We start from the raw sequence: 22,238 nt of genomic DNA, 5'->3' as shown, positions 1-22,238 counted from the left end.
CTGAGTCTGACATTACCAATCTAGGGCCCCAAGACCCTCCCCTGGGAACCCGTTCCAAGTAGTCAGGCTCTGCTTGAAGAGGCCCAGCGAGGACACCGCTGAGAACTGGTCTGGACAGCAGAGAAGCACTGGCCACCCCTCATGTCCTTCAAATCTCTGTTCCAGGGCCACCCCGGACAGGCCCCTTTCGGGAAGAGATTATTTCCTTTTTGTCTGCAGAGCCTTGAACAGTGCCAGGAATGTGGGAGGAACTGAGTAAATGCTCCTTGATTAATGACTGAAATAGCTTGGCCCAAGGGCCCCACAACCAGGAAAGGGCAGGGGCAGGACTCAAACCCAGAGCTCTCGCCCCTGTGCCCCAATGCAGAATCAGGGAAGACTTGGGGAGCGGGGGAGGGGTTTGGATGACTGTGTCTCAGGCAGTGGGAAAAGCATAGACAGAACATACAAAAGGGGATGAGGGTTTGGGTGCAGCCAGCCTGGGAAGGGCCTTGGATGTCATGGACAGAAGAGGCTGCTCCTTTACCCTCCACAGAAGATCAACCCCTTGGACAAACCCACTTTCCCAAGGGCAGCTGGCTACACTTCTGGGCTGCTCCCAGCTGGGGCAGGAAAGGAGGCCATGGTTCCTGCCTCTCAGCTCCCGCCCTCCCAGGGACCTTGGGGCTGGCCAGCCAAGTGCTCCTTGGCCACTCAGGCCGAGCCGGGAAGAAAAGGCAGCCTGGACGACAGGACTCAGGTACTTCCTTCCAGCTCAGGGGCCCCCCAGCTGGTCCCGGGTCAGGTCCAAATGCTGCCCCACTCCTCAGCAGGGATCCAGCCGCTTTGTGGAGTGACCTTCCTCCTCATTCTAGTCCTGGTGCTGGCTCCGCCCCCAGCCCATATAACTCCCCTTCTCAGGCACAGTAAGGAGGGAGTTCGGATGAATGTACATTGGTGTGTACAAATGAGCTGTGTGTATTTTTTAAAGTCTTTTTTTCTAATTAAAGTGGCCATGCCTTGACTCACCTCTTAAAGAGGCCTATTCACTGAATGGGTGTTACCTCACTCCAAGTGAGGACATGAAAAGGCCTTAGCCTGAAAGGGCATCCTGGGTCATCTCCATTCATCTTGATGAATATCTGGCCACTGGACCCAGATGGCTCTGCAGGAGAAAGTGAGGCTGGTGACCTTGCACAGCCCTCCCCCACTCAAATCAAAGCCAACTGCAAGTCACATCATGGCCCTCTTCGAGAATGAAGGACAAACACATCAACCTGTGTAAAGCACTCAGCCCAAACTAGGGCTGGGGGAGAAACGGATGGGGCAGGGGCGGAGATCGAAAATCCTGTGAAAACCTACGCCACTGCTGCTGCTGCTGCTTCTTACTGAAGCCCTGTGACTCTGGTCAAGTCCTGGACCCTTTCCTCTGTACAAGGAAGGCGTCAGATGACCAAGGAGGCTCCGGACAGAAGGGTTAGTTCAGACTAGGTCACCAAGGTCTTCAGATGACCTGCTCTGACAAACACAAAGCACCTGGTTTATTGGAGCCTGGCATCAAGGGGCTTAATAAAGATTTCTGGTTTTCAATCTGTAATTCACATAATAGTCGTTCAGTTGCTTGTGACTGAGTGCCCCTGACCTGCTGGAGATCGGGAACAGGTGGCTTCTTAAATGCTTTCAGCATTAACAACCTCGTTCACCACATCAAAGAACTAAGGACTTTTTTTTGAGCAAAGGTAAACTTCCATTTCTATAATAACTGTTTATTTAATACCTATTGTGTGCAGTATTTGTTGAATACCTACTATGCTAATACACAACATGAATTAGGACATGGAGAGCTGGAAGGAATCTAATCCAATACTCTAATTTTACAGACGAGGACACTGAGGCTGAGACAGGGGGTGGCACGGGCAGAAAGTGGAAGAGCAAGGATCTGAACCCAAAGCCTGACTCCAAGGAGGGCAGTCTAATGCATCAGTGCCTTCCTAAGGGAGAGAGGTCCAGCTTCTGTCCTAACTGTCTCTGATTCTTAAGTCTGACTGCTCTCGGATCCTCCAGAAACCCCAAGCATCCTGACCCGAGCTGAGAGAGGATGCCGCCCACCGGAGCCCCCTACCCTCGAGCTGGGGAGAGGAGCCCCTCGCTCAGAGCTCCCTCCCGGGGTGACTACAGACACAGAGCTCGTGGGCCGCCAGGGGCCTGTCGGGTCACTGCTAAGCCTGAGCAGAGGAGAGGCGGGGGTTACAAGGAGGGTGAGGCTGAAACCAGACACACTGCCGTGGTGGAGGGTCTCAAACGGCTCCACCCGATAGAAAAGAGCAGGCACTTATACAGCACAAGAAGGTTTGCTGGACACGGCTTGGGGCTAGAGCACTGGCCCTGGAGTCAGGAAGACTCGAGCTCAAATCCAGCCTCAGACACTTACTACTCATGTGTCTCCCTCAGTCTGCTCACCTATAAAACGGGGATGATAAGCACACCTATGTCCCAGGGTGCTTGTGAGCATCAAATGAGATCACTGATAAAGCGCTTAGCACAGGGCCAGGCACACAGAGGTGCCTAATAAACGCTGGCTCCCTGATTCCTTAAGGGATCTATCCAAAGTCATAGAGCTAACTGAGTGTCTGAGGCTGGATTGGAACCCAGGCCTTCCTGACTCCAAGCCCAGTGCACTAACCCCTGGGCTGCCTGGCTGAAGAAATGGAGCCATGGAGGCTCTGGGGGACAGAATCAGGCACAGTCTGAGGAAACTTCTACCAGAGCCAGCCAACCATGGAGAATGGGCCATTTGGGGAGGTCCCCCCATAGTCAGATCCTCCAGAGAGGCCTGCAGATGGCTCCTGGGACAATGGGAAGTACCAGGAGCAGACCGCCTGGGAGGCAGGTGCCTTGGAGGGCCAGCTGGACGGCCTGGCTGAGAAGCAGCTTCATGGTGGCTTTGGAAGACTACCCAGCTGCCCAGGAAGCAGAGAGGAACCGTGGGTCATCCCGGCCAAAATGCCTAGCCCTCAATGCACTCTGGTTTGGCTCAACTACTTTTCTTTGTTACAAGGAAAAGCTCACAGGATTGGGGGTGAAGGGTGTATATCCCCAAATGAGCGATGTCAAATCAAAAGGCATGAATAAAACTTGAAATAAAGGAAAAAAAGCAAAAGACTTGGTCCCTGCCCTTAAGGAGTTTGTAATACATTTCGAATGGAGACCAGCCCCTAGGAACAGTTCTGACCCTCCAAGCAGCAGAAGCTGAGGGCCAGATGGAGGTGGAGTCCCCAGAAGTTCTGGGGCAAAGAGGGGATCCTTGTGGGCTGGAAAGTCAGGAAACCCAAGTGAGGCAGCTCATTGGGATGGGAGCACAGTGTTGTGGACAGAGACCAGCAGGAGAGCACCCCGCTAACCCCCAGCTGCCAGACCGTGTGCCTCATGAGGGCAGGGCCCTGAGCACCACAGGGGCCTAGTCCAGTCCTGGTTCTCACCCATCCCTCTGGGCCTCAGTTTCCTCATGTGGCAAATACTGCAGCTGGAGATTCAGCTGTGAGTTCTCTTCCAACTGTGAAACTCTATTTCTCCTGATCAAAGCTGCCAGAAGCTGCCTGGGGATAGACGGGCACAATGACACGTTTGCTTCAGGGGAGAGATCACAACTGGCATACAGAGTCTGCCCACCTCCCTGCATGTGCCAGGCAACCCAGGGAATTCACCCAGCATCACTGATGGTAGAAAACCTGGCTAGCTATGGAGATTCCAGGTGTCCCTCCAAAGGGGGCCAGATGGAAGGAAGGGCCTTTTGCCAGCAGACAGGGAGCTCCAAGCCCTGCGCTGCAGCAGACAGCTGAGCCCACCAGGGCCAGGAGCTGGCAGTACCCCTCTTACTTATCTGCGCATGCACAACAGGGAGGCTGCCACCAAGCCCTAGATTCCCTCCCAGGGAGCACAGAGGTCTCATAAGTGTGCCTGACACAGCACTCCTAGAAAGGGTGAACAAAGGAAGACGGGCCCTGGACACACAACAGGGCACCCAGCACAAATGGCTGGGCTGTAGCTGAGAAGGGGGTGTCGAATGTGATTTTCCAAGTACTGGTCCAGCTCAGCTTCCCAGCCAACAGGGCTTGGCCCCACTCAGGGAGAGAAAGCAGTTTTGTTCCTTAATTAAAGAGGGAAGGTTGGCTGTGGGACGAGCAACCTGCCTGGACTGAACTGGTGGGGAAAGGGCAGCCCTCGGCAGCCCCGGGCTCCTCTGCACACATTCCCAGCACGCAAAGGGGCCCTGCGTGATCCTAAAGTGCTGAGGTCTGGCGATTCTGGAAGCTGCTGCAAGACGAGAGCCCTGAGCCCCTGCCCGAGCCCTCTGGCACTCCCCCTCCTTGCTGCTTATGATCTCTCCAGCCACGGTACCCAGAGAACCCTGCAGAGATGAATGTTCATTTGCACATGTCTGCGGGTGATGCCAAGGTCAGAAAAGGGCCTCTGGGTACAAGAGTAAATCCTTATGTGGTCAGTGCACACATGTACTGGGAGCAGACCTGGAAGCACATCGACCCAACCCGGGTCCAGCCCCCACAGGAACACAAAGCCAGCCCTTGGAAATATGGCGACTCTGTCCCCCTGCCTGCCCTTAGCACAGACTCACTCCAGTGACTGGCAGCTTCCCCAGCCAGGCCCACGTCATCGTCCATTAAGCAGATCTGGTGTTTGGCAGCGCAGCACCCGATGACGCACTTACCCTCCCTGCTCCCCCCGTCCTGCTTTCCTGCCAAGTGCTTCCTTTCACTGGGCTTGGGGCCCCCAAACCAGCCCATCAGCTGTCGCAAAGGGGAGTCGAGAGGCTGCAACAGCCCAGCTGGAGGGACCTTCACTGTTCTCACATCCCAAGGTCCCTTTGAGGCTGGAAAGGGGCAAGGGATGAGGGAAAAGGGCTGCTGGCTTCACACAAGGAAGAATCACAACACAGAAGGAAAGGGGCTCGCCAAGGTCACATACCTCTCCACTGAGAGAACCAGAGAGCTGGGAAAGGCAGCCAGGCTTCCTAGCTCCTAATTCCCCACAGAGGCTCACAGACAAAGTCAGGGCTGGGCTCTCGACTGACCAATAGGTGAGCCCTCACAGAGTGGGCTAATCAGCAGAGAGCAGAGTCCAGAGGCCCGTTCCCCAACAGCTACGTGACCTCTTCCTTCTCTTCAACAATGACCTCGAGCTGGGACCTCTGGAGGTACAGAAAGCTGGAATCACAATCTCAGAGCCAGGAGGAACATCTTTAGAGGTTGGCTAGGCCAGTTTATAGTGGAACAGATCTCTGTTCAAAGAGGTCAGTGGGTAGGCAGGAAGGAAAGCAGGAGGGAGGAAGAAGGATCTATTTATTAAGGGCTCACTCTGTGGCAGGCGCTGTGCCAAGCATCAGGGACACAGATACGAGCTAAAAGAAAGACAGTCTCGGCCCTCAAGGAACTTCTGTTCTAAGGAGAGACAACCCAGGGAGCGGAAAGGGGGGAGGGTGCTGGAGAACAGCAACGACCTGGCACACTTAGGGCCCTCTGATGACAAGGACCCCACGGCCTCTGGAGGCATCTCACTCCCTTTTGGACAGCCAATCATCAGGATGGGTGCGGTGGGGAGGTCAGGCCAGGTAAGGCCCTTGCCTAGCCTCACCAGACACCCTTGAAGCTGCTGCAGTGGGCGTTTGGCCTGGGCGGAGCACATCTTCATTTGCTCCATTCCCCCAACGGCCCCCCTGGCAGCCTCCCCCCAGCCTCCCCTCGCCCCCCCTTGCAGAGCAGTCTAGCTTGCTGCCACCACGGCCTCTCGCAGACAAATCTCTTCCAACTCTAGAGATTTGATTCTCCTCCAGAGCTATTTTTAGACCCACCTCCTCCCCAGCCAAAACCTGTGGAGGCCCCTGCACTAGGGAGTGGGGGGTGCACTGACTCACGCTGTCAGTGAGGCTGCGGCTGGGCTGAAGCTGGCTCTGGCCGCCTGGGGGGGAAGGGGAGGAGGGATCCGCATGCGTGGCAGCGAGCAGGGCCAGGACACAGAGGCAGAGGGGCAGCCGGACAGCCTCTGAGCCCGGCCAGCTGTTGGCAGTCTCCAAGCCCCCAGCTACCTCCTAGCAACTCGGGGAGGGAGCCATTGGGAGAGCCTTCCCCAGGGAATCCCCCCAGGCTCCCCTTCAGCCAAGCCAGGAAGGTGGGAGCTCCCACAGCCCTAAGCTAAGACTGCCAGAGGGAAGATGGGGGGCCAGCCCAAGGGAGACCATTGTTCCCCAGGGCCAGATGTGCTCAGGGATCTCCCCAGGAGCCCCCCAGGATGCAAGGTAACATGAAGGACACAAGGCTTCTGTTAGAGAAACTGAGGAGCTCTCAAAATCAAAGTAGCTTTCTTTTCTAGATTTTCTAGGGTGAAAAGCTTTGTTTAAGTGAAGGCTTACTGGATTAGGAACCAGACAAGGCCGGCCCTATCAGCTGGTAGGTGCTAAGTTTCCCAGCTAGGCCACCTTCACCCCATCCCCACCCACACATAACTGCTTAATGGACGTAGACTTGCCAGAAGAGAGAGGTTTCAAGGAGCACTTCGGACAGTACCTCCTCAAATTCAAATGAAAATAAGAAGCAAACAGCTTTGATATAGGGCTTTAAAGTCTACAAAGCGCTTTACAAATATTATCTCATCGGAAGAAAGGGAGGCAAACAGCAGTTAAGAAGCCTGCCAGGGTCACTCGGCTAGCAAGAGCACAAGGACAGATTTCCCCTGAGAACTCTGGGGGTCCAGGCCCAGCACTCACTGCTGTGTAGTGAGCCGGGCTTTCTGAAGCCCAAACACAACATGGGCTGGTAGCCAAAGGCCTTGTCTTCGGGTCAGGAGATGAGGGTTCAAAACCTAACTTTGACACTAATCAGTACATGACTGTAAGCAAATTCAGTTCCCAATATGGCAGACAGGCACGGGAGCACTCACGCCAATTCCCTCCTGTAATCTAGAGCAGAAGGGAAGCAGCCGCCATCTTCCTATTCTTCCCCGTAATCCCAGCCCTGTGTACGCTGCACATCACTAAGCCCAATGTGTGAAACAGGATTATTTTTAGCTATTGACGAGTGCTTGCCCATCTGCTCTCTCGCTCAGGCCTTGAAACATTCATCTCAAGCGGGTGCTAGCCCCATTCTACGGATGGAGAAATCATGGCACCAAGAAGTTAAAATGACTTGAATACCTCCACTCAGCCAGGGGCTAGCAGTAAAGCTCGAGTCCCCGGATGCTCAGCTCAAGGGTATCCGATCGGTGAATGGGGGAGGAGGTGTCCTCTGTCCTTCTTTTCCAAGAGGACCAATGACATCATGGGGTGATGTCTTGGTTTGAGTGAGGCAGAGCTGCACAAAGTGGTCAGCCTCACTCTCTCTTCCAGAGTCAAAGCCCAGCGGCAGGACCAAAGTCAGGAAGACCAGTGACGGCTCAGGCTGCAGTGGATGACCTTGGCATCTTTGATGTCTGACCAAGCTCTAAGTGCTCCACAGCGCCTGCTTCAGCCACCTTCATGGTTATTAAAGCAAAGTTCTTATCTGTCCTTTCTGCCAGGGAAAGTCTTCACATACTTGGGGGAGACATCCCCCCTAAGAGATGGCTTTGAGGCCTGTCAGTTACCCTCAACCTGGCTTAGCTGTCAGCCAAGCCTGCGTATTGGGGTGTGGCCGCTGCACATGCTACAGCTTTTTGGAGCCCTAGATGAGAGCTGGGGGACAGGCAGCCCTAACACCAGAGGCGCTGGTCTTCCCTGAACACCCCATACACTGTCTCTCCTCATGGAAGGCGGTATGTCCATTGCAGACCTCTAAGTACACCAGAGGCCGCATAGGGAGCCTCGAACACCAAGGCTAAGGCCAGCAAGACCATGTGGGCATGTCAGGGATGCTGTGGAGGGGACCTGAGGTATGGGCTGAACTCAGTCCTAGGACTGGCTACAATCACTGTGACCACAGTGGAGACAGACAGTTGTGACAGATTCAGGCCACAGGGGCAGGCACTACATTTAGTTGTGCACATTACACTGTGGAAAGCATAAACTATTAAGAGGAGACATTAAGCTACATGGGTTAATGAACTAAGGCTGTTTAACATGAAGGGCCATAGCTACCTTCATGTACACAAAGGGTTAGCATGTGGATAGCAGTTAGACTCATTCTGCTCATGTGAAGACCACAGGACCAGGAGGGCTTCACCAAAGGTGCAGAGAGGCACAACTCAGAGCTCTCCAAAGGAAGAATGGACCAAGCCTAAGAGCCAGTGAGGCTCCTCCCAGGAGGGCTTTCCACAGAGGCTGGAGAGCCACCAGGGCCACTGGGGTTGCCACAGGGCCATTGGGGTGCCACCAGAGCAGGACAGGCTCCTCTCATTCAGGGAGCAGTGAGACAAGCAATGCCATTCTGGGCTCAGAGTGGGGAGACCTTGGTTCAAGTCCTGGCTTTGACACTTTTTACAGTCTGAAGTCCGAGTGTGCACTTCCGTGAAATAGGGAGAGTAAGAACCCCAGAACAGACCTCATAGCGCCGTTGTGAGGAACACGCTCCTGAAATCTTGCATGTGAGTTACAATTATGGCAGCTGGGGGCCTTTCTTTTCCTTCTTGAAAATCTTTTTTTGGTTATGAAAACATCAGCAAGCACTTCAACAAAGAACACCAGAGGCCCTCTGAAGCTGGGAGATGCCACTGTAGCAGCTGCCCACAATCTCCTCCCAGGGAGAGGAGGAGAACTGAGGCAGGAAGGCATTCCCTTTGGGTGGGCCTGCTAGGGGGTAGCCCCCAAAGCCCACGTCCTCACCCATCACCCAAGGCCTGCTCCACTGGGCCCTAAGCTACGTCCCTGTCTTTTCTCTTCTCCCCCCTAACTCCAGTCAGGCTGGCCTCTTCCTCCATCCCCCTCCCCTCCTATGGGTCCAGGTCCACCCTAATGGAGACTCTTGGGGAGCCAAAAGCCTGAGGGCAGGCAAGGAATGGGGAGAAAACTTGCTACCGTGGGCTGCTACTTAGAAAATATGCTCCATTAAAGAGAAAGAAACAAATGAATGGCAAATTAACGTCAATCTCATCAGAGCCGTGTTTCTCCACAGAAAGAGATCGTTCAGCTAATTGCAGGTCAAGCTAGAACTCCACATCTGATGTTCTTAATCGACTCTGATGCTCTCATCCTCAGAGGAAAGAGGGGGAGAGAGGGCAGGATTCTGCCGAGGAGCTGGAGTTAGCCACCAACAAGGCACATGTGGAGAGAGGAGAGAAAAGAAAGCTCTGGCCATCCAGCCCTACTTTCCTCTCCTCCTCTTTTCCCCGAGGGAGCCAGGGACAGGCTGGCACAGGCAGTTCCCTCTCTGTCCCAGAGCTCAAGACCCTCTGCAGCAAGGCCCCACCAAGAGAAAGCCCGAGAAGTCACAAGGCCCCCGACATGGCTGGGGGCCAGGCTCCCCTCCCAGACCAGCTTCTATCCTGTTCCACAATCATAGGCTCGGTCTCCCTAGGTCCCTCCCTCACACTCAGAGGCAGGGAAGCATGCTGGGGGTCCTCCATACATCCCACAGCCCCTGTCTCCAAACAGAAGTCAGGAGACGCCTAAAGGGAAGGCATAAGAGAATCTGTCAGGGCTAATGGCCATCAGGGCCCAGGGTCTGGGGGAACATGTGAGTAACATGAAGCTAAAGGACCTGGGGCTGGGTCCTCTGCTGGGGCTGGACTGTGGATCCCAATCAGAATTTCAGTCCCACTGCAATCGCTGGAGGGAGGTTCAAACATAAACCAGGGAAGGTCTGGTTTCAAGGTGTCTTCAGCCAAGCAGAGGAAGGGGGGAGGGTGCCAAGGCCGGCAGCGCCACAGTGCACAGCCTGTCCCTGGGGCCCTCGAGGTCAGGTTGGGACACCAGTCCAGATGATCACAAAGTTCTCCTCCACTGTCTCCAAAGTGTAACCGTTTTGCATAACCAGGCCCCAGGCTTCTTTGCCTACCTCGGGCCACACTGGGAGAGTGTACTCTGTCCTATTAGCACTCAGGGCACTTCCTCAAACAGCAGGAGTCTCACTCCCACCTGACCTTTCATTGGTCTGGGTTAGAAATCTGCCTCAGTCTGCCAAAGTCACAGGACTCTGGTAAATCATCAATCTGATTTCCTAGTCTACGTGCCCACAGTGTCTGCCACACAGAAAAGCCAAATTGCCACTGAAATGCCCTAAACCAACACTCCTAAACTATCCCAGGAAATTCAGCTACCTCCCAAAGCTAAAAGTAACTTTGTCACTGGGAGGGAGAGATCTCCGAGCTTGAGGCAGGCGGGCCCCACCCCGACCTGGCCACCCTAACAGGGAGCTTCGACAGCCAAGGCCACAGCTGCTCCAGCTGTCCCTGCAGGGCACAGCTGACATCCTGGATCAGAGAAGACCCTCCCCAACTGCCTACTAACACCTCGACTCCTCGCCTAGCCTGGGCTTGGCATTTCTGCACTCATCACAATCTGACCTTAACCTACCTTTCTAGCTTTTTCTCCTACCAGTCTTCTGTTTAAATGCCATATGGTCAAGCTACATGGATCTGCTTCCCCCTCAAAATGCCAGGGTCAAGTCAAGCAAAATCAGCAAGCATTTATTAAGAGCCTACTCTGTGCCAGGCGCTATGCTAAAGGTGAGGGATACAAAGAAATGCAAAAAACAGGCCCTATTCTCGGAGGTCACAGTTAAAAGGGGGAGTGCCGTGCAGACAACCAAGTACCAACCAGAGAGAGAAGGATTACGTGGGAGATCATGTCAGAGGGAAGACACCAGGGTTAGGAAGACAGGAAAGGCTTCTTAGAAAAGGCAGATCTTTGGCTGAGACTAAGGAGGCTGAGAGGAGAGAGCTGGAGGCCTCGAAGGCCCATCCAGTCTCCTGCTCATGCCCACCCACCCCCCTCTCCTGGGCTGTTCTACCTGCACCCCCATGCCTGGGGGAAGTCTCCATCCCTCCTCCATGTTTAGCCTTTCCTGTCCCTGGTCTGCTTCTCCAAACGTACTGCAAGAGTCTCGAAGGCAGGCAGTGGCTGCCATACCTTTCTGCCTTCCCAGCGTCTGGTCCAGTGCTCTCCCCCTGCCGCCCCCCACCCCGGTCACACACACACACACACACACACACACACACACACACACACACACACACACGGGGCTTCCTCATTTGCTGTTGACCAAAGCCACCGTAAACCCGTTACCCCAGGAAGGGTCCTTAATGTGTAAAGTTCTCTTGCAGACAAGTAAACTTGGGCCCAGTGAAAGCAGAGGATTTGTCCAAGACCGCACAAGGTTTTAAATGACACGGTGACAATAACCCACAGTGCTGAGAAAACCCGATTCCCATCAGTCAAGAGCCTGGGGACATTAAAGTGGGTTTCTAGAGGTGGTTTGGGTGAGGCCAAGACCCCGGGACTAACCCTAAAGGCTCCTGGGACCCACTGCTTCCTCTAACAACTTTCTGCAAGGAAAGACTGCGCCTCCTGGGAGTGTGGGGGCCCTCATCGACTTGGCCACTCCAGAAGGAATATGCTGGGCTGTGCCCGGCCTAGATGATCAGGACTAAAACCTCCACCAGGAAAGGAGCTGTAGTTTATCAAACTTTGTATCTGACTCAGCACAGACCACGGTGCATACAGCTGGTGCTTAAAAACTGAGGAATGTTGTGCTTGCACGAGAAAAGAAACCTGCGCCAGCTGAAGCAGCTCTTGGGGGCTAAAACTCTAATAGGGCACCTCCAGGCCAGGGTGGGGACCCACATTCTGTGCCAAAAGGAGCAGCAAGTGAGCAAGGGTCACAGATACCAGGTGTGGTGGCCCTGGAAACCATCCACAGGAAAGAAAGTATCAGTGACCACTGCCCCTCCTTAGTACAGTTTGCTCATAACAGGGGGCCTTCCCATCCTTTCCCTCATGTAGTCCTCACACAGATCCTGGGGGGAGACAGAGTACTTGTGATCTCCTGAACTTTTAATAAGCTGGGCTGTCGGCACAAGAGCATGGAACCAGCATGGGGCCAACAGGAAGGGGGAGGACACAGGACCCTCCCCAGGAAGCATGCTTCCTTCTCTGGGGTCACGGCCCCGCCCCCAACACCTTCCTATTTTTTGACCCAAGACAGACCATCTATAGTTAAAGAAAAAATCGAACAGCTTTCTTACAGCTGACATGACTTCCTTCTTGCTGGTCTTAAGATACAATGACATTCTCACTGGTGGTAACTACTATTTCTTGGTGCCCAGACCTGAAACAAGAGTACACTGTGTACAACTTGTGTAACAAAGGTGACCTGGATTGTCATAAACAGAGGCCTGATTTGTGTTCCCAGAGTAAATACTCCTGTCCTACCAATAGCCTGACTTGTACAGTAGAGCTCTCTCTGGCGTCTGCCAGGTCCTTGACCCTTTGAGAGAGGCTCTGCGCCTATCCTGTGAGTAAGTACGTAGGCACGCATTAGGGCAAACCCTAGAGCGGCAGACAGAGCACGGCTTTGCAGCCCACCGCCCTGGAGGGCCTTGGGTACGAACCGCAATAATTCCCAAGATCCCTTCTAGTCCCCAACCACAGGATCTTCCCAGCTATGGCTGAGAGACAGACAGACACACACCAAAGAGAGAGAAGAGAACCTTCTCTGCCTCTCTTAACCTAGAGGTTAGATTAAAAAAACAGCACGGTGTCTCAAACAGAGGGCTGAGGTACACAATGTACAAAGAAAACAGTGCCCGCCTCTCACCACCCCAGGCCAGCACCTGCTGCCCCAGCAGGAAGAACTGCTCAGTGCCCTTTTGCGCACACGCCCCCTCTCCCTACCCCCACTGCAGACTTCCTGTCACTGGAAGGAGCTCTGGGAGACCAGACCAGGAGCCAACTCCTCCAGGGGTTAAGGACACCTGGGTTCCTGCGTCAGTCTCCCCTCTGCTTGCTCTCACCCCACTACTCCCCAAATAGGATGTTGCCAGGCCCCTGGACACAAGTTTGTAGATAGAATCACCTCTCACAGCACCATGCAGCAGAACCCATTTCACAATCAAGTGTATTGGGGGCTATTAATAAATAACCTCTGTTTATCTGCTGCCCTAGGCCAGAAATCCGCAGCTCGGTCTCTAGACTCCAAAGAGCAGGGGGTTTCCTGCCTTGTGGGATGAGTCACTCGGTCCATATCCAGTCTTCCCCAACAAGGTTACCTCTAATGGCCGGACAGAGGGCCTCCCTAACATTGGGGCTCAGAGCCCATATTGCTCAGGCTCTGACTAACTGAAGCTCCCAAGATTCCTAAGTCTGATCCCAAGTGTAGGACAACAAAAGGTGAGTGAAGACACCAGCCGAGGAAAAGCATGTTGAAAGGCTTCAGAGCGCTCTAATCACTCCAGTGACCAACTGTGACTCCAAAGGCCAGTGGAGCCCAGCTCCTTCTGTCTAGGGGATGACAACAGGGCCACCATCATGTGTTTTGCATGCTTGTTACAGGGGAGCATTTCTACAGGAGAGGATGGTGGAGGGGGAGTGGGGAAAAAAAAAGAAAAGATAAAATTTCTAGCTTGAACAGTTGTCAAAGCAATGAGAAATGCACTCCCCCTTCCCTTCTTTTGTGGAGGTGGGGGACTACGGGTAGAACACCGTATAGACAGCATCCCCCCTTTATTCTTTGTCACAAGAGATGGTTGGATATGGTGAGGGAGGGGGTATATATTCATAAACATAGCTGATACTAAATAAAAGATGTGACCCTGGGCAAGTCACTTCATCATTTGCCTCAGTTTCCTCATCTATAAAATGAACTGTTGAAGGAAACGACAAACCACTCCAGTACCTCTGCTGAGAAAACCCCAAACTGGGTCATGAAGAATCAGACACAAATGGAACCAAGTGAACACCACTGGTCTTGGTATCAGGGGCTGGACTGCATTCCCAGTCATAACATCATTAGATGTGTGGCCTGAGCTCTCTGGTCCTTAGTTTCTCTTTCTGTAAAACTGAGCTCTTCATACCATGTCCCCATAACAACCATTCGTGAAGATGAAGGGTTCACACCGCTGCATTAGGCACTGGAGACAATATGAACAGGAGACAGCAGCCTCCCTCAAAGAGCTTATATTCTACTGCAGGAAACGGCAGACCTGGAAAGGCAGGCCACAGCCAGGTTATGAAGGCAGGAGGGGGCCAACAGGAAAGTATTTTGTCCTACAGAGAATAAATGCAGCGCATCTACAGTTGACTAGAGAGGGCCGGGAGATGGTCAGGCCTGGACTTGGGGAGCATCAATCACTCTGGCAGCCATAGGGAATATGGACTGGAGGGGAGAGAGACTCAGGGGAGGGAGATAAATAAGGAAGCTATTGTAATAGCCTAGGCAAGACCTGATGAGGCCCTGAAGCACTGTGGGATAGGGTTAAGAAGCATAATCAACAGACTCCGCAAAGGACTGGTGCTGGAGCTGAGGAGCTGGGAAGGACCAAATACGACTGAGGCTGTAAACAGAGTGTCTGGAAACATGGCGATGCCCTAACACCAAGAGGGGTGTTAGGAAGGCAGATGGTTTGGGAAGAGATAATGAGTTCTGTCTGGGGCAGGGATGATGGTCCAGTAACTGATCAGAAAGGGAGGAAATTCAGGGACCAAAACCCAGAGAGGAGAGGATCTAGTCAGCTGCTGCAGAGGTCAAGAAGGATGTGGACTGAGAAAAGGCCAAAAGGCCTGCAGAGAAAATGCTTGGCCAATGTTAACACCCCATTCTAGGTGGAGAGAAATCGGCCTCTGGGTGTGGGAGAAGCTCTAGGGAAGAACAACAAGGCTCGGCACCATGCTGGCAAGCTGGGCGGCATCTCCGCAAGACGAGTTATACCAGGGCTTTCTTAGAAACACTCAGAGGCGGCACTGGCCAGAATGGGGTACGGCCTCGTACTCTGCAGGCCCAGAGCTGGATGGCAGCTCTCAGGACTGGGCGTTCAAGTTAACAATACTAACGAGGTCAGACTTCACTTTCACAGCCCATCAGGGCAGGGAAGAAAGAGAGATGAGTTCCTCTGGCTTCAACCCACTTTAAAAAGCACCAGACCCCCAATCAACTCTGGCGCTCAAGGCCCTTTGACATCTGGTTCCTGGTCAGTCTTGACTCTTGCTCTCCCCCCACACCACGTAGTCTGCATTCCGACATGTAGACATTCTCACAGCTACATGGCAAGATGACTTTCAGGCCTTCCTTCTCACGTTCCCCACCCCGACTCTGCCTTTGGCTCCTACGGCGCCCCAGGCTTCAAAATGCCCATCACTGGCCTAGGTGGTAGAAATCCCTCTCCCTTCTTGAAAGCCTAGATCAAAGCTACTTCTTCCATAAAGCCTTTCCCTTCAAATGTCCCAGAACCCTGGGCCTGGCTAGTAACATCCATGATGTACCTGTGGTATCTCCTCCTCTCCCCATTATCTGTAAGCTCCTGAGAAGCAAGAGCTGTCCATTTTTATCTTTCTACTGCCCATGAAAAGCCCTTTAACCAGGGAAGGCAGAGAGGGAAGCCTTTGGTAGGCCTGGACCCTCCCCAGAGCAGGGTCGATGGGAGGGTGTGGCATCTGGGGGCAGATCCAGATGACTCTCCAAGAAGAGGAATCTGCTGGTACTAAGGGGGAACTTGCTCTGATGAAGGAGGAACAAACAGCATAAATCGTGAGGTTGATGGTTGTGTGAAGAAAACCCATCTACCCATGGGGTTTGTCACCAGGGAACATGGAGATCTGGAAAGCCCTTCCCCCCTCTCCCTGGACTAGTCAGAACCCCCAATCCTGGCCCTTTCTTCAAGGTCAAAAATGAGTCCAATCGCCTCTGACTACTACAAGCCCACACCAAGCTTCTCCCGAATTTCTGCAACTCTCACTTCCTGTAATTCATGTGTCATTTCATAAGAACATGGGTTCAGAGCTGGAAAAAATCTTAGAAGCCATCTAGCCTAATCCCCCTATCTTACCCCTCTGGTCCCATTGGAGTGACAACAATAATAATAAATTAATATTTATATAGTGCTTCCTGTGTGCCAGGCACGGTGCTGGGTGATTTATAATGACCATATGTGATCCTCACAACAACCCTAAGAAGTACGTGCTGTTACTGCCCCATCTTACAGGTGAGAAAACTGAAGCAAAGAGATTAAGTGACCTCCCCTGGGTCACATAGCCAGGAAGTTATCTGAGGCCAGATCCGAACTCAGGTCTTCCTGAGGCTTCCAGGCCCCACCTCAAGAGGCCCGGGGAATTTTTAATCCAGTTAAATGTTCACCCAAGACCCTTAGATGCCTCTCTGTTTATCTGCTGAAATGTCCGAGCCCCTCACGTGGCCCTGGAAAGGGCCAGGAGGACTCCCACTGCCTACTCCTCTCCTCCGCCTGAACCCCCAGCCAAACTGGCCGTGGGCTTTCTGCTCTTTGCTCAAAATAGAGCTCCTCCTCATTTCCGTCCATGCAAATGCCCAACTCACTCCCCAAAGCCCAGCCTACATGGCATGCATGTCCTCTACCAACCAGCAAGCACTGATTATAAGTAGCTCCTGCATGCCCAGCAAAGAGAAACCGTTCCTGTCCTAAGGGGCTGATGTTTGGTCAGAGAAAATATGTAAATTATGAGGCAATATTCTGTGGGGACAATGGGGGAGGGGATCTGGAAAGGAGCTGCTTCAGCTGAGTCTTTAAAGGAAACAGGATTCAAAGAACAAGAGGAGAAGAGAAGCCAGGCCAGGGGTCAGCCAATGAACGAATGAGCCATAACACCAAGGCTGACTTGACTGGGTTTGTGAAGGGAAGCCATGACATCACTGGAATAAGGTTGGGAAGGCAGGCTATGGCCAGTGATAGCGGACCACTCCCTCCCTGGGCCTTTTTCGGGCCCCTCCTCCACACCTCATGGCCAGCTGGTCAGTGACACCAGTCTGGGAGTGCTGAGATCTCCCAAGTCATCCCCTAGACCATTCCTGACAGGGGGTTAACCAGTCTCCAAAGATGGGGGCAAGACAGCTCTGATCTTCAGGCAGGCTCTTCTCACTCAGGCCTCAATCTACCTCTCTGTAACCTTTGCCCACTACTTCTAGTTCTGCCCTCTACGGCTAAGGGAAACAAGTCTTCCAAATAGGTCTCCGCTGACATCTCCTTCCCAGATCCTTCAACCCATTTCCATAAGGTTTGGAGCTACTGAGCCCAGGACCAGCGCCTTCGAGTCTGGTACACTGTCCTTCCACAGCTGGGCCAGAATTCCAGGATCCCAGTTATGAGTCCAGAGAGTGAGTCTTTAACCTAGTTGGAGACCAAGGAAAGTGCTGGCTTCAACACTTCCAGACAGACCTCTTCACTTGCATGAGGGATAGTTATGAGGAAAGCATAAGTCGGGGCATCCCAACCTCAGACTAGATGAGAGTGGGCCTTCCATGAGAGCCCAATTTCAGCTCCAGGGGCATCTCTGGGCCCTCTCTGAGCTTCCCTCCTTCTCTCCCTTCTTCCCCGGTAGCTTCCATTTGATGAGCCCTTTACTCCCAAGGAAGGACAGAGAGAAATTGGTTCCTCTGTCTCAGGCCCTGCCCTCCTCAGACCCAGCGCTGTTGGCTAGGCTCCCCAACTCATCTGCAGCCACCTGAGCACTGGGCTTAGCCAAAGAGAGGGGCAGGATGGCCTGTTCTCTCAGAGCACCCCACCCTCCAGGGGGAGAAACAGCCTTGGCATCTCTGAACCTTCTGGCAAGCTTGCTCATGACTGATTACTAGGCAGGACCAGCCTTTAGTTGGGGCCAAATGTTATGCTCAGAGACGTTCTCTAGCCCCAGCAGTCCTAGCTCCATCCTAGACCCCTGGCATCCTCCTGCTGCCTCCAAATGCTTACGGTCCTTTCCATAGCCCCTTGTCTCTTTCCCATCAAAAGGTAACTAGAGACTCATCAGGATCAAGGCGTTAAAGTATGATGATGACTTCAGATGTCGCCCCTCCCAAGGTATAGATCCGAATTTTAACTTGGGTTTATAACGTCCCAGTTACATCCAAAGGGATAACTCCTAATGGTAACAATCACAGCCAGTATGGAAGATTTAAAGCAATGGAGACAGTTTCTGGTGCCTCAAATCACAAAGAATCATAAAAATTTGAAATTTGGAAGGGACCTTACAAAATCATCTTGTCCAATCTCCTCACATTAATAGGTGGCTACCTATTTCACCTAAGGTGATGGACCTGCCAACCTGCTTCAGGGAAAGAGGAGGTGTGGTTGCTAGTGCCCCTGTGGACTAGGCCAATGCCAGAGGGGAAAGCCACCCCTACCCCCACCGCCAGGCCAGACCTAAATGAGCATATATACTAGCTATCTAGTATCGGGCCATCGTGCCCCCCCAAATGGATTCTAAATGTCTTATAGGCAGGAGCCAAACTGCCTTCCCTAGAGCGTCACCTAGCCCAGGGCTGTGTACACAGCAGCGGCCTAAAGAGGGCTCGGAGGGGACTTCATTTGTTTGTAGGCCAGGAGCCTGGGGAACATAAGGCACAAGTCTATCGGAGATGACATGAGGCCCCATTGGGATCTCGTGTGCAGACACAAGCGTCACAGGGGTAGATACCCAGAACCTGTTTCTTGTCCAAGGCTGTATCAGACAAGCTGGGTCCCTGCCCATCTCAGTGAAACCCTAGTGCTGAGTCAGGGGAAGGGCAAGCTTGGCCTGGCTGGCAGATAAGGAGCGGCCTAGGCTCAGGCTCCTCCAGGGCATGGGCGCTGGGGGCCGGGACCCACACTCAGCTCACGCTGTGTGTCTGTCTCATACACACACAATCTCTCACATTCTCAAACACACTCACAGTTTCCACATTTTCTTCTGGCCCAGACCCGGAATTACTGACCTCATAAGGTCCATCCCTGGTCAAAAGTGGGGCTTCCTGACCCTGAGGCCGGCACTCTTTCTCTATCTCACACACCGCACTTCCACTCTGTAAGTTACAGCATCCAGGATTCTCAAGACATCTCTCTCTCCTCCAAGGACTAACTAGGCCTGATTCCACTTAGTTTCCAAGATCAGAGAAGATCTAGGGCACTCAAAGCAGGTGGTAGCCCAGATAGAGCAATGGGCCTAGAATCAGCAAGAGCTGAGTTCAAATGTGGCCTCAGACGCTGCCTAGGTGTGTGACCCTGGGCAAGTTACTTGACCTCTGTCTGCCTCATTTTCTTCAACTGTAAAATGCATCTACCTCCCAGAGTTGTTGTGAATATCAAATGATGGCGGGGTCACATATATAGCACTTAGCACAGTGCCTGGCACCTTCTTCCCTTCTTTCTCCCTTCTCCGTTCCCTCTTCAAGGTGGGATGACCATGGACAGTTTCCACGTCCCCGAGGGCTCAATCCCTTGCTGCACCCTCACCCCACCCCATTCTTGCCCTAAGAGTTGTCCACCCAGACCTCAGGGCAGCCAATAAAATGACTGGGAAACCACAGAACCATAGGACTGGGAACAAAAAGGGTTGGAGAACGGGCAGGTAACACGGGACAGCAACTATACCTTTGTAGGTGGCTTTGTCCCTTCCCAATTCCGCACGTCCATGGATGGGGGCACCTGGTAGATGTCTTGTCCCATCCCAGCTGATGGGGGCACTTGGTAGATATCCTGAGGAGGGCTCACAGGACCAGGGGGCACCTGGTATACGTCCAGTGTGGGATTTAGCGATGGGGGGACTTGGTAGATTTCTTGGGCTGGGCTCTGGAACTGGTGATGGGGTGTCTGCTTCTGGTACATCAGGGGCTGCTTGGCCGGAGGAGACTGGAACTGCCCACTTGAAGGAGGGACCTGGTAGACACTCTGCTGAGCCTTGTTGGGGCCTGGAATCAGGTAGACACTATCTCCTTGGGTCTGGTAGGCAGGGTGCATAGGGGCATACTGGGAGGCTGGGGAGAGCACATTGTAGAGGCCCTGGGGATGGCAGGGCAGGGCTGGCTGGGGCTGAGGCTGCCCCTGGCCTGGCCCACTCTGTTTCTTGTCATACATGCCCACCAGGATCTTGAGCCGGTTGCCTGGTACAATGCCCTGGCGCCCATGCAGGGAGCAGAGCCACCAGCCATCTAGCCCTTGAGTGTTACGTTCCAAAACCGTCATGATGTCACCCTTGCGGAAGGACAGCTCATCGGGGGATTCGGCCACATTGTCATAGAGCGCTTTGGCCAACACATTCTGGGGAGAGAGAGGAGACAGGGTGGTTAAAGGCTGATTGAGACACGGTCTCTCCCTCTACCTCCAAACCTCCCTCCAGGCAGGGCTCTGCCTTGGGCAGGGGCCCTGAATTAGGCACAGCTCCCCTCCCCAACACCAGCATCAGGAGGCCAGGGATGGGGTCCAAACATCCCCTGACACCCTTTTACCCAGTCAGGATCCATCATTCCTGAATTTCTCTAAACCTTTCGAAGCTATGTATACCACTGGCCTGGACCATCTGCTCAGTGTAACGAGCGCCATATTAAATTGATCTCTTTGCTGGGTTGAGTAAAATTTTCTTTTCACTTCCCTAAAACTCCCTCCTTCACATTTCAAGGGGACCCTCTAGGCCTGGGTCTGCCCCTCAGCTCCTAGGCTGTGCCCTTCTGCATGCCCTGATGTGGGGTCTTCCTCTATCAATGTATTCATTGCTGCAGCTGAGTGCCGGGGCCAGAAGAGGGACACAGGCAGCTGTTGGGGGAACATAAGACATGCCATCTCTGTGCAGCCAAGGAGAGGGAGAGAGAGAGGGCCGGATACCACGAGGGCTCAGGACCAGGGAGAGACAGAGGAGAAGATGCCCCTCTCAGGAGGGTCATTGAAGTGCTCAGCATGGGACATACCCCCTTCCCTTCAACTTTCCCCAAGGGCTTGGATGGAGAAAGCTCCCACTAGCTCGGAGCTGTCTGATGGGCTGCACGCAAGACAGGGATGACAGGAGCCCCAGAGAGATCTCTGGCTCTCACCAGGCCAGCCAACTCCTTTCTCACCTCCTTGTTCTCAGCTCCCAAAGTGTAGCTAGAGCAGGAATCAGCCAAGTTGAAATGAAGTTGGGGGGGAGGGGAAGTAAGGGAAAAGGAAAGGGCGGGGTGTGTACACCAGGGATCACAATCATGATGGAGAGGTCAAAACTGCAGCCCAAGGAAACACAGCAGGTGAGGGAAAGGAGAGCATTCTTAAGGCCCTGAGTCAGTGAGTGGAGAACGGGCCTACATGTCTTCCTTGCTCAACTAAATCAGATTGTCTCGATGCCCTGAGGGTACTTCATACCTGACCAACTAGCTTCGCTAGGGCCCAGAGCCAGGGAGAGGACACTGGGGGCAGGAAGGTGGAAAGGACTAAGGAAAGACAGAAGAGACTGAGGGAGACTAGAGAGAACAGCAAAGCATGGTAGAGGGAGACAAAGCCTGGCTGACACACAGCTGAATGGAGAGAGGGAGCTACCAGACACCCCGCCCCCAAAAAATCCCTAATGCCTCAGAAGCATTGCTGGTGAACAGGCCATTCAAGCCCTGCCTTGGCTGCCCCTCTGTGACCCCCGTCCCTTATGGGTGACATGGAGTGGGGGGTAGACCACACGGTCCCAAGGCCCTTCCAGATCCATCCGATCACTCCTGACCTGAATTGGCAGCAAGAGCAGCCTGTGGGACCTGATAAAGGAAGGCCTTTCTGCTGCTTGGATTCCAGTCATCTCTGCTCTTGATACTCACTGGCTGCGTGGCCTTAGAGAGGTCACTCCAACTCAATGTCCCCACCTGTGCCAGATGGCCTCCAAAAGTCCTTCCAATTCCAGAAGCAAAGATCCTTCTCAAGGCCAAGATTTGGTGAATAAAGAGAGGTCCCTGGTAAGTGTGAATAGTGAATCCCCCAGAGTCACATGTTAGAATTGTGTAAAATATGGTCATTGGTTCTAGCTCCATGGAAATAAATCATGTGAATCTGCAAAACATGACCACTTCAGGAGATCCACTATGGGTACTACCTGGGACCCAGTGGTAATGGCTCACACCTACATGGTATTCTTTCCTTATGAGCCCCAGGAGGTGGGTCGATAACTTGTGTGTTATCAGCCTTGTCTGACAGATTTCAACAAACGAAAGCTCAGAAGTGACTTGGCCCAGATCACTTCAGCCAGTAAGTGGCAGTGTCAGAACTTGAACCCTGATCTTCTGACTGTGGGTTTCATGTTCTTTCCACTAAACTCTGCTGCCTCATGGCTGTGACTAAGCAGTCCTGGGTTTTCCTGACACATTACTCCATTTAGTGTCAAACTCACAGAGAAG

General features: G+C 53.2%; 1 protein-coding gene across 2 annotated transcripts in view; it reads right to left on the bottom strand.

Moving 5' to 3' along the window:
• Positions 1-22,238, bottom strand: part of BCAR1 (BCAR1 scaffold protein, Cas family member) — a 106,611-nt gene that overhangs the window by 5,273 nt on the left and 79,100 nt on the right. For both annotated transcript variants that reach the window (XM_036751524.1, XM_036751523.1), the window contains exon 2: positions 19,489-20,154. In XM_036751524.1, coding sequence (XP_036607419.1) covers positions 19,489-20,154 — 666 coding nt within the window. The remainder of the gene's footprint in view (positions 1-19,488; positions 20,155-22,238) is intronic.

This window comes from Trichosurus vulpecula, chromosome 3 (genome assembly GCF_011100635.1).
Source record: "Trichosurus vulpecula isolate mTriVul1 chromosome 3, mTriVul1.pri, whole genome shotgun sequence".
NCBI lineage: Eukaryota > Metazoa > Chordata > Mammalia > Diprotodontia > Phalangeridae > Trichosurus > Trichosurus vulpecula.
This window is presented reverse-complemented; position numbering and strand designations above follow the sequence as displayed.